Raw genomic sequence first — 12,656 nt, 5'->3', positions numbered from 1 at the left:
TTAGCAAGTGCTGCTAACAGTTATATGAACAAAAAGAAATGAAATAAAATACTAAACTACATTTCAAAAGGAAACTATTTCTTGATCGTAACAAAAACAAATGTACAATGCAACCTCTTACTGCTGGCATATTCTAAAAGATGCTGACGAAGCAGGAATTTACACTGTTTGATTTTTATCAGTATGAGAGTTACTACTGATTTACATACATGAAAGAGTCACTCGGTCTTCCGTCTGTTTGCAACAGAAGAAATTCGGAACGGAGTGTGATATGGATAGGCCTGTATATAATCTAACCAACCCTGAAAATGGCGGCAAGCTTGCTGGGTGACAACCTTCAGCAACTTCAGCAAGCCATAAGTGGCGACGCCACAAAAAAAGAGCAGAGTGAGGGGCTGGTGGTCGATATCAAACAGATATGCATCAATGAAATATCTGAGAAAGATACAGGTGGATGACATTCCATACTTTACTTGGTCTTTACCTCAGACAAGTACCTGTAGTTGCAATCCTTAGTTTGCACAGGTGCTCGTCGCGAGCTTGATGTTGAAAAAAGCAATACTCTGAGGGAAAAAAATCTTCTTGAGTCATAAAATTACCTCAGATTACCCCCATGACCCGTTCTGAAATAGGACCCTGTCTGTCTTACTATAAAAGTGTCTCGGTATGACTTGGTCGAGCACCTGTGTTAATTTCGACTGTCTTCCACATCTTCGAGAATGATATCCGCGTCTGTAGTTCAGTGAAGTATCAGGTTAGCGTAATTAAATGTAGCAAAAAGTTACTAATTGTTTCGCGTACGAAGCATTTCAACATCATTCGAGTCGACGTGGAACATAACTCGTCTCATTTAAGACATGCTAGCTAGTTCAACACAATTTTCAGAATGATGTAAAATACTTAGAAATGACACATTTTTGGAAAGTTCATGTCTGAAGGAGTCAAAATCAGAAATTCTTGTAAAATATATAATTGTTTCAGTTGTTAACATTTTTATGGTTTGATCATGAAGGGTGTCTCCTATAATATAGACTCACTGGTGCATTGGGCAGAAAATTCAGTGTATATGCATTAAAATTTCAAAGGAAAGCAATGAAATTGTAAATAAGGTTCAAAACTTATATAGCAACCCAAGTAATTTTTCAGATATTGAAATAACTGCAACACTTGATTTCTTATACAGATCTTTTTAACAGCATTCGAAAACAGTTTAAAAAATTTAAATATCTTTACTGGAAAAAAAGTTGTGTAACTTTTTAGTTCCAAAATATTTACAAATTTCTAGAATTTGAGTCTTATATAAATGTATTCAGATTATGCAGCAGTCATGAAACCGAAGTAAAATGTTCTTTCCATAAAAAATGGTATAACTTTCTTTTTTTATGAGATATTATTATGAAATTTGATATTCTGGTTGCATTTTTCCTGCTTAATTCATTGCTCTCATTAAATCTGTTGTCCGACTTCAATATTTTAATTATAAATGAAAAGTATATAAATGTTTCACAACTTTTATGACATTTAATTTAGTGCAAATATATCGCATTAGCAGTAGTTCATATATATGTAAGACAACTTAAAAAACAGCAAAATGCAATGTTTATTCATAATTGTCATTGAAACAGTGTTGCAAGACCTAATTTCATGAATATGATTCAAGTTGGTTTCATCTTCTAAATCCTGTGATGTTATATTTAGCTCCTTGCAGAATGGACCAGGGAATGCAGCTATCTTTCACTTAGAACTAATGTTTCAATATCATATACCTGCAAAATAATTTATCACTATGAGACTTTGCATTGTTTTGTTTTGTATTTTGAAAACACTGATCCTATCAAATGTTATCAATGCATTGGGAATTTAAGAACCCACTTTAAGTGTGCATGTAGTTACTTTGCTATGCTCGTCAAAGAAAAAAAAATTGTCATACCGAAACTTTGCATTTGTCTGATAGTGATGGGATTTTTTTAATCATTATTTCATCAGACAGTGTCCCATTACAAAATTTAAACAAATGCAATAACATAATGAATATAAGGTTGAACATATCTTAAAACTGATGACCGTTTGTCAGTTCAGATATGTACACCATCAACAACTTAAGCCTATTTGTAGTGGATGAAAATATACACTTTGCATATTCATTTTGTGACTATATACTGTCTAAACCATACAATAAGTGTTAACACAATAAAAACTATAAAAGAAAATCATCATAGCATGTTCTTCTGGCACACCAGTTTGTACTAAATTAATAATAAGTTTGGTTTTGGAACATCAGCAGTGGAAAAGTTGACATCGTTATCAGGAGTTAGAAAATTCAAAAATGGCAGACAATGTCGACACTAGGGGATTCAGATCTTTTACAAATTCAATGCTCATTGTAGTTGGTTTATAAATGTTTCCGATATATGAATTTGTTAGCAAAATAAAGCTTGAAATATGCCAATTTTGATGATATATGATGCATTTATTTAAATTGCCAAACTTTTGGTCAAATCTGTGTAAAGTTTGAGGGATTATTTCTTTGTGTAGGAATATCATAGGAACGTGCTACAACCACTAACCAGATTGTTTACATCTCTTCTGATTGAATTGAAAATTTCATGAATATTTGTGAAGTTTTAAGAACCTGCATTTTGTTACAAAGAGAAGTGTCACGTGACTGTGGCATGATCAATGCTTATTTCAAATGACATGTGAAATCTGTTACTTTCTATGATTATAAAGTAATAGTTCCATTAATATAGTGACAAATATAAACAGAAAACATGCCCATTACAGATAAATTTATTAGCTTTTACAATATGTAAGATGTGTTGCAATCAGATGACATGTATTGATGCTGCAATGAAAATTCTAGATTTGGTCAACAGTTTCATCAGATTTCCAGGTAAACTGTCATCTTGTCCATGCTAGGCTGGGGTTGCTAATATATGCACATATGACAATATGTAGATATTTTAATAAAATAGCACTCTTTAAACACCCTCTGTTGTACTCTTCCAAACTTTTGTATAAATAAATCACACTCTCTCATGCATACTTGAAATAAGTTTCTTTCTCATTAGTAGAATATCTATGGATTACCATAAAATGTGCTTTTTAATGCAGTTTTTAAGCAAAGTTTCAGAATCTATAGCTGAGGAAAACTTAATTCCAAGAACTGTACACTGGCAATAAGTTAAATTCAAACTTTTTCAATAAACTGACAATATCATAAATTAATTAAGTAGATATAAACAATATTGCCTCTACAATCATTTTACATTTTTAAATTTAAGTGTAACTATATTTTAAAACAAACGAAATGACTTGGTACTTGCACATACTATTGACAGTACTTGTACTTAATTTTTCTAATAACATTCTTTTGTAATTTACCAAAGAACATTAGTTCTGAAAAGATTATATTATCGGAGAATTTGTTATGTGATAAATGTTTGGCTTTAGTAGACATTTTAAGCAATATATGTATCTTGTTTATCTGGCACTACAATTACTGAAGTTGGATAAGGTGTAATTTGGTGATAACTTATGAGGAGGTTTGGATGGGGCATATTGTGCAGCATGGTTTTGCAGAAAACTGCAGCATTTTGATCAAAATAAAAGATACTTGTAGACAAATGTTTGAATTTATATAAAAACTTTGTTCTTTTAACGTCTTTTTTATGCAAGTGAAGTATGAAAGGTTTAAAGTTTATTTTTATTCAGATTCATTAAATGTATATAAAATACAATTTTAGAGTGATGTTTTAATGTACTTACCCTTTGGTCACCTCAGAGTTAATGATTGGTTTGCCTTGTTCCAAGGCTTCATTCTGATTTGCTATTTTTCCAGTTATTTTTAGATGTGGGGTTTCCATGACTCTCCAATATGGTAGCCTGAATTCCCCAAAATTTGTGTCTTTATTTTTGTCTTGATGTATTTAATGTATGCACTGCAGTAAATTGTAAAATTAAAGTCTATGGAACTTAAAATATGTTTATCTGTTTGATTCTTTCCATTTTAGAAATTTAGTATTGAAAAATAAAATTCAGCTGGATATCCATTGTAGTTTGCATTTTGGCAGATACCAATGGGTGTACATGTAGTGGAGAAATTGTTGAAGTTGCTGCTATGAGCTGTGGAAGAGTCAGTTTGTTTATTAAGGAGTGGTTAGCTTTCCTGTTTGGCTATATTCAGTCATGATGTAACAAATGTTAGGAACATGTTCAAAACTTTTGATAGTAGGCTGAAAAGGAACATGTTTAAAACTTTTGATAGTAGGCTGAAAAATCACAGGTTTTGAATCGTGCCTGGCTACACTGTTGATGCATATAGGCTCGTATTAGTACCCTGTCCATGAAGTAAGAGTACTAATAGTAGTACTAGGACTCTTCCAGAACTGGGACAAACATGGCAGATTACATGTACACAGACAAGTCATTCTCAGCATGTATCGAATGGTGTTGTGTTGTATGTCAGGAGGAATTATGTTGAGATCACTGCATGAAATGAATTCAGTAATTTTAGAGACGTTTAGAGATGCTAACTTGAAAATTCAATGAGAAAATTATACATGATGCTGCATGAAACAAGCTATAGTAGCAGTTACAAGCCATTTCTTTTAATATAAGTAAAGATGGCAAATATGATACGCCACAGAAAAGGTCTGATTACTACTAACTCAAAGGTGCAAGTTTCTTTTATTATCTTGCAGCAATTAAAAGTTACTTTAGAATAAGCATTCCTTCTATCATTGAAATAGTCTGTCAGAAATGTCATATAGTACATGTCTCTGTAGTTGTCTTATTTATATGTATATCAACATTAACTTAACTTAAACAAATTTATAATTAATTCTGCCAGTAATTATCTTGCAGTTGGTAAGTGTAGATCACCTGATGAGGGGCCCTTGGTGTCTGAGTGATATCTCACCTATGTCTCTGTGGGTTTTGAGTCTTGGGTTCGGCAGATGTAGGTGCATGTTAAAGCTTGCCACTAGCTTCACATATGTCTGTGGTTCTAACTGATAATTTTCCTGAGATCTTCATCCACCAGTTATACTGGCTGCCATATATAACATGTCTGCTGAAATATGGTGTTAAACCTGCAGCAACAGCATTCACCTGATGACTTCCTTTTTCATATATTGTCCTGCCATATTTGCATCCGTTGTAATGTAATCCTAACTCCTATATATTGTTTTACTGTTTTTTTCCCCAATGAACCATGAAGCAAGTTTAATTTGAATATATAATGAAAGAAAAAAAAGATAACACAAAATTTTGTGATATTATAACTCTTTGCTAAGTACACCACTCCCTCAATAACTGTAAAAAGTCCATTGTAATCTATAATTTTTGTCTGGAAGTTTCTTAACAGTTAAGGTGCAGAGCATTCAGTAATCAGAAGTGAATAAACTTTGGTTTAACTAAATATGTATAAAACTTTACAATAACAATTAATCTTTAATTTATGATGAGTAAATGATACTACCACCTTGATATACACTATAGGTATGTACAGTGTCAAGTTAAAACACCTTGAAAGGTTGTTAAAGCTGCATTCCAGAAACCACTGCTCTACGGTGGCTTAAGTGGTTAGAGCATCTGCCTTGTATGCGGGAGGTCACAGGTTTGAATCCTGGTCGAGTCAAACCAAAAACTTATGGAAATGGTACTAGCAGCTGCCTCGCTTGGCACTCAGCATTAGAAGGTTAGTGTTAGGACTGGTCAGCCAGGTGCCAGGATAATGTGACCAGGTGGGACATGATGCTACATGTCTGCATCATGATGCCCCAGTGCTAGACATAACTATAAGCTGCCACACTGCAGACATTGTAACAAAATGACTAACATTGTTAAATCTACATTAAAAATATTTGGCCAATGTGGGTATGTGAGAAAGCTTGCCAGTAACTTCTCGAGGGTCGATGGTTCTTTCTGGGGATTTCCTGGGTTCTTCCTCCACCATTAATATTGGCCGCCATGTATAGCCTATCATGTGCTGAAAATGGCGTTAAACCCTACAGCAACTACAACAACATAAAAATCCGAATCACACACACACACCAGAAACAAATCAACAGACCGACAGACCTAGTGATAAACAACATATTACATAACAAACTTTTGTCCATTACTGTAGATTATACTTTAAGATAATGATCATTGGAAAAACCATGGTCTACCTGGTTTTTGTCAGGACGTTTGATAACATTTCCACAAAGAGACCTCATCTTGTTTATGAAATGGATGGAAATTTCAATTGGAAATGACTTAGGTCCACATCATTTGGTTGCATCAGACAGACAATATATAATAAGGACCAAGTAAACAATAACTCATTATTTTAATATCAGTCTTTGTGGATTGCTTTTAGTTGTGTTTAGATATAATTTGAAAAGAACTATTTATTTAAAATATTTAATGGAATTACAAAGTGCCAATTGACTTTTTGGATTAAAACACTATTTTGGCAACATTGTGAATTCATTCAAAGACATTCTGCATTATACCAATGTATTACATGTATTACATCAACACATTCAAGACCTGGAATTAAACTGGAATACTATACCTTAGGATTTGTAAGAGAACTTTAAGGATTATTTGTGATTTAATTCACAATACCGTAAGTTCCACTTAAATTTTCAATTTATAACATAAAGAATTAAATTATAACTTAAAGGATTAAATTATTTGTTGAATTTTACAAAACTTGATGGTTTTGCATTTTCTGTTATCCCACTCTCTCAGTAACACGCAAAGCCAGGGTCAGTTGTGGATCCCATTTTTTTAACTAGAAATTACCAAAAGATTGACTCCTCTTTGTTGAACTTGAAGAAAATCACAATCACAATTGGTAAATGAAACTTTGATGTACCACTTGTTTTTTCATTGAAAGCTACATTAACAATTAAAATCACACACACAGAATCCATTCTGGAGGTTACAAACATACACGGACTAGTGGGTCACTTTGCTTGCTACAAATGAAAGCAAAAATGGTACAGAATTTAAAATAGATTATATTTTTATAATGGGAGAAACCTGATCATACTGAAATACTTAATGTGTGTGTGTGTGTGTGTGTGAGATTTTTGGATATTTAACATAACTTAAACAATTTTTCCAGTCATATCACTACAATATCTGCAGTGTGGCAGTTTATCATGATATATAGCACTGGGGCATAATGCCACAGATGTGTAGCATCGTGTCCCACCCAGTCACATTATCCTGACTCCTGGCCAACCATTCCTAACACTAACTTTTTAATGCTGAGCACTAAGCGAGGCAGCTGTTAGTACCACTTTTTATGTCTTTGGTATGACTCGGCTGGGGTCCAAACCTGCGACCTCCCACATCAGAGGTGGATGCTCTAACCATTTAGGCCACCGGAGTGGTTGCAAAAGTTTAATGATAAAGCTTATTTATGCAGTAGGATACGGGAAAAAATCCACAAGATATGGCCTTTGGCACGCAGTTTATCCTCGAAAATGTCATCGTTACTTTAGTGCTTCTTTAAAACTAAAGTCACGTCATTTATCCAAACCTCTGTTTGTGTTAATATTGTAATACAATTGGTAGTTTGTCATAATAACACTTGAGTACACTTGGCCACTTTATCCTTTGCCTTTAAATGTTTTGATGGATTTATATTTAAAAAGTCAACAGATGAAAGAATTAATATCATATACAGATTATTACTTGAGCTTCAGTAATGTCTAAAAATGTTTCAGATTTGTGCTGTTCGGCTGTGTTTGACTCGGAATATGGAGTCATCTCCTTTCTCAACAAAGCTGTGTCCATAGATGAGGTAAGAGATCGTAGTCACATTTCATGCTATAAGAAAACATAATGATAGAAACATACAGATTTATGTACCATAACATACATTTCAGCATTGTCTAAATAGCGACAAATGAGATTTTAAAATGTTGGCTGTTCAGAGGAAATGTCTTTGAAGGATTGTTAATTTCTTGTTGTATGAAAATCATAGTAGGGTCAGGAAGATACTAGGTAAATTCAAAAGATAAGTGTTGATTACGGGTGGCCATATGGAAGCTCTGCCTGTATGACTGTTTAAGATTGTGTAAAAATAATTGTCATGATCTCTGTACTATCTAAGAGGACACCATGTTTTGATTCAGTTGATTTTTTAATACTTGATTTTACTTTGAAATTTATTTGTCTGAGCTATCCAGCAGAATGCAAGAATCATGATGAATTCAACAAATGTTCTGTAGTGATCTTACCAAATAAGCGGACAAGATGGGGAGTTAGAATGGACCATGATGCCACACTTTATTTTTTAAAAATCTTTTTTTAAAATTTTGCTTAAAGAAAATGATTTTTGTGAATGATTTTCCTCATCTAGTACATGATTTAGTCATCACTTGTTAATATACATGCAACCTGTCTCCCTTCACACCTTACAAATTCAAACCATACTTGTTCTGTTGGTGCAGTCTTTGGTAACTTGGGGAAAATGTAATTGTCAGGTGGAGTGCAATGGTTAAAACCACACGATATTTAGGAGATGGAATATCTTATATATGTCATAAGGTGCATTGTTGTCACATCAGGGCTCATCCAGGTAAAGGTAGTCAGTTTATCTATACTGCATACAACATGCAAGATAGCTACTGCCATAATATTTACAATTAAAATAAAGGGGATGAAACTCCAGTGACAAAATTCTCTAAATCTTCAAAATGTTGAGTAAGTAGACTTTTTATCCTTTTTTTATTATGTGCCAAACATCCCAAAATAATGTAGTATGAAAATACATGTGGCCTTATAATGTTTTATAATTCACAATTAAGTAGGATTTAAAATGTTAGTGCTTCAACCACAAATAAAAGAGCAAGTAATCTAATTTTTATTATTATTATTATTATTATTACTGAGGCAAAAAGATCTGTGTACATCGGTATACAGAATTAAAGTAGAAATTAAAATATATTTTTTTTACCAAATCAATAATGAATAAAAAATACAAATATAAATAATATTGTAAAATTGCAGTAATAATAACAACAATAATAATGTCTACATTATATTAATTTCAATGCTAGTCATATTGCATAAGCTAAATGGTATCCAAATATAAATCATATTTATAGGTTATTATATTTATAGGGTAAAGGCACTTCTGTTTCTATTGCATTATTATTGAATTTTTACCATATAATGTATAAAGCCAGAAAAATGTATAATCTACTTAGGATTGTTCCAGTAAAATGTACCTGGTACCCAGGGAGGGCACTTTTAATGAGAGATAGTCACCCAAGGATGCAATTAAAATTTAATGTTGATTTCATATCAACTCTCTGAGTACCCTGGCATATGTTTTTTAAAAAGTGCCTTCCTTAGGTACCATGTATGTTTAAATGGAACAGCCCTTGTATGACATATTTACTATTTAGAGAATTTTGTCACTGGTTTTGCATGCCTGCCTTTTAGTTGCAGCTGTTTAAGCGGTGTGTATCTTGCATAGTGTGTATAGTATAGATGTACTGACTTTTCTTATACCCTTGTCAAGCATCTATATTGTAACCTTGCAGCCGATCATATACATTACGCTACTCCATTTTACATAAAATAGCCTGGCTTTAATATAGGACTTGCTGTTGAGGGCTTTATTTTTACAAATTACAAAAGCCTGTGTGGAAGGAGCAAATAAGGAAGGTATAAAGAGGTTAAAAATTTTTCAGTGAAACTGTAATTATGCAGGATAATTAATTTAAGAAATTTTAGGTGGAGTACGATTCAAATTAGATTTGTCGCTGACTATAGTTAATCTCATGCTTTTCACATTTCAGCTGCAAACTACCAAAGTTCGTTTACTGGAGTTGATATCAGAATTTGCACAAAAAATTGGCAAGAAGATCTTACCCTATGTTGTGGAGATCAAGGTAAGAATGGTTTTCAAAAAATATTCTTTAAGACAATGTGCAAGAATTACTTACAGTGCTCCAGCTAGATGCAAATCAATGCATTCTCTGTTCAATACCCTTCTAGCCCCTCGCTTTTGCACTTACGACCCTTCTAGCTCTTCCCCTCTGCCTCATTGCCATCTGTGTCCTCTCATTTGTCCTCAGTTCCTTCTGTCCCCTGTGCCCATCTAGTTCCTCCCCTCTCCCTTTTAGGAGCCCTCTTTCTACCCTTATATCTCACTTTGGGTGCTCTAGGTGGTCTAAAGTGCTAGCCTCTACAGTTCACTGCAATCTGACCTCTGTCCACATGGGTTGGTGGTTCTGCCTGGGGTTCTTCCTTCACCAATTGTACAGGCCACCTCTATAGCCTATCTTGTGCTGTGAAGAGGTAATAAATCAAAACAACATGTCTCTTCAGATTATCAAAACACTTATTTGAAACTATGTTATTTTCTTTTTATTCCATTTGTTTTCCACTTGTTTAATGTAGGATAATGATATAAATGCTTTTATCTGTTTCTCCTTTTTAAATAATTATCAGTTTCATTATTGGTATTATTCCATCATTATTTACCAGAAAATGCCCGTTGTTCCAAACAGTGCTCCTTCCTTCAACAAAGTGGGGCATAACATGTCACTCTTCCTTCAGTAAGAGATTCCTAGCTGGAGCACCATACTGGCACTTTTTGCTATAAAATAGTATGCAAACGTTCACCTTTACCATTTCCAAAGTATAACCATTGTTTTAGCATTTGTTTTGTTGTCATTATCATATTACACCACTCCCTCGATAACTCGCACACATCGGGGTCCAGAAACATCGACTGCACTATAAGTGAGGTGCAAGTTATCAAGGGACCTATAAAATAAGCCCAAAACCAATAAAGTCATTGACGACATAACGGAGAAATAAGGGGGGGGGTAGGCAGATTATACTGTTGAATACTCACTTTATAATCGTTCTGAGATTAAATGTTAATAAATATCTCTTCATAGCGGTGTACTTTATTATTTCCTCATAGGACAACATTAATTTCAGGATAAATTACAGTATATTGAGGCGATCATGAAAAACATTATTCTACGTGGTTTCCATTTGCTTAACATGTGTACCACTTCACACATTGTGTACTACGTCACTAATTTTTATGTTGAATTGGATACATTCTAGTTTTATTGTTTGATCCAAATTAGAAGTTTTTTTTATATACAAAAGATCGACTCTTTTCGAGAAACAGTGTCGATCGAACGATAGATAGATAAATATTTTTGAATGTGATAGAAGTAAAATGGAAAACAAAAAAACAAGGGTTAATCAGTACAGACATATGTAATTGGTCTACAAATTTAAAACAACATAAATTAGAACAAATTAATACTTGCCGTTTGTGCCACGCTTGACAAATATCAATTCACTTTTTGAAAAAATCAGTTATTTTTGTGTGTGTGTGTGTTACTCCTTGGTTTCTCTGCCGCCGAGCAAAATCCCTCAGATTTCTCAACTGCATGAGCTTTACGTAGTCAACATTTTGGGTCTCCAGCCACCTTATGGCAATATCAAAATATTTGATTGCTTCCTGTGCAGAGGGGTGGGGGTGCGACATCTGCATCTGCATCACTTTCAACGCTTGTGTTATTCCAGTTAGAATCGTCTTCTGCTGCAAATTTGTTCGCTATAGAAATAATTATAGTTTCATCTGACATGTATTCGGCTATGGAGCAATCATTGTCAGCACAAATCCACTCCTCCATATCAAGAGAAACGCCCATCTCAGGACCATGAGTCTGTATGGATTTCTCCCAAACAGCCTCGGCATTAATGACATCAGTTTCACTGAAACATTTGAAGTCACTATCATTGTCATTGTCTCTGTTACTGTTTTGCTTTACGTCAAAGGCAGCTCGAAGACCCTTAATCCAGTACCCGTGGTCTCTTGTAATCGATTTTTTTTTTTTTTATGCAACAAACACTTCCCCAAGTTGTTGATCAAAACAAAGCTGGCATGTACATGTTATTAAGTTCTCACAGAAGTACTCACGGGTTTCGATGTGACGGTCGATTGACTCTTTTCATGTTTTCAATGAACAGAATATGTTGTGATTATAATGTTTACACTGAAACGGAATTAAAGGATTAGAACATGACTTTCACACAGGAAGACGTTTAATTGGTGTTTATTTCATTCTCTGTTGCCACCTGTTAGCATTTACCAGAAGTTTTCATTGATCGCTATTTCACCAGACTGTTTATTTACAGTATACTGACAACTATTTATCATAAAAACTTACATAATATATGATATCTTTAAACAGAGGTCTCGCTAGGATTTTAAAACTGGGTCTTTCTGCCTCTGAATTCAATCACTAAATATCAGTACATTTTCTCACTCGGCCGCTAGTCAAAGCCTTTGAACTAGCCGCCTAGCTGTTGCATCATGTTCATTTTTTTTTTTAATGTACTCTTATAAAATGGCAACAGTACATCAAAGAGTCTTTCAGTCACTGAATTCTGTCATTGTAAATATCAGCACAGTTAACTGATCAACACTTTTCCCACAAAGCAGGTGGCTAAAACAGGACTGGCAAATCTTTGAATTTTCCCGCGCACCTATTACATGCGTACGGAGGACTCCCGCCTCAGTGGTTTTCTGCCTCCCAGATCAAAAATTGGCGTCCAAATATGCGTAATTAAGCGTTTTCAAGTTCTCTGAAATTAATTCTTCTTTA

The 12,656-nt window shown here is 33.9% G+C and overlaps 1 protein-coding gene across 1 annotated transcript in view; it reads left to right on the top strand.

Annotated features, from left to right (window-relative positions):
- The first annotated feature begins 289 nt into the window (after window positions 1-289).
- The window catches only part of LOC149802584 (DNA-dependent protein kinase catalytic subunit-like), a 407,613-nt gene continuing 395,246 nt past the window's right edge, over window positions 290-12,656 (top strand). The window contains exons 1-3 of the mRNA XM_089951857.1: window positions 290-450; window positions 7,731-7,807; window positions 9,816-9,908. Coding sequence (XP_089807983.1) covers window positions 309-450; window positions 7,731-7,807; window positions 9,816-9,908 — 312 coding nt within the window. The 5' untranslated portion in view covers window positions 290-308. The remainder of the gene's footprint in view (window positions 451-7,730; window positions 7,808-9,815; window positions 9,909-12,656) is intronic.

The sequence above is a fragment of the Sinohyriopsis cumingii genome, chromosome 3, assembly GCF_028554795.1.
Source record: "Sinohyriopsis cumingii isolate HCF-2022 chromosome 3, ASM2855479v2, whole genome shotgun sequence".
NCBI lineage: Eukaryota > Metazoa > Mollusca > Bivalvia > Unionida > Unionidae > Sinohyriopsis > Sinohyriopsis cumingii.
The sequence above is the reverse complement of the archived record's forward strand: the minus strand, read 5'-3'. Positions and strand labels throughout refer to the sequence as shown.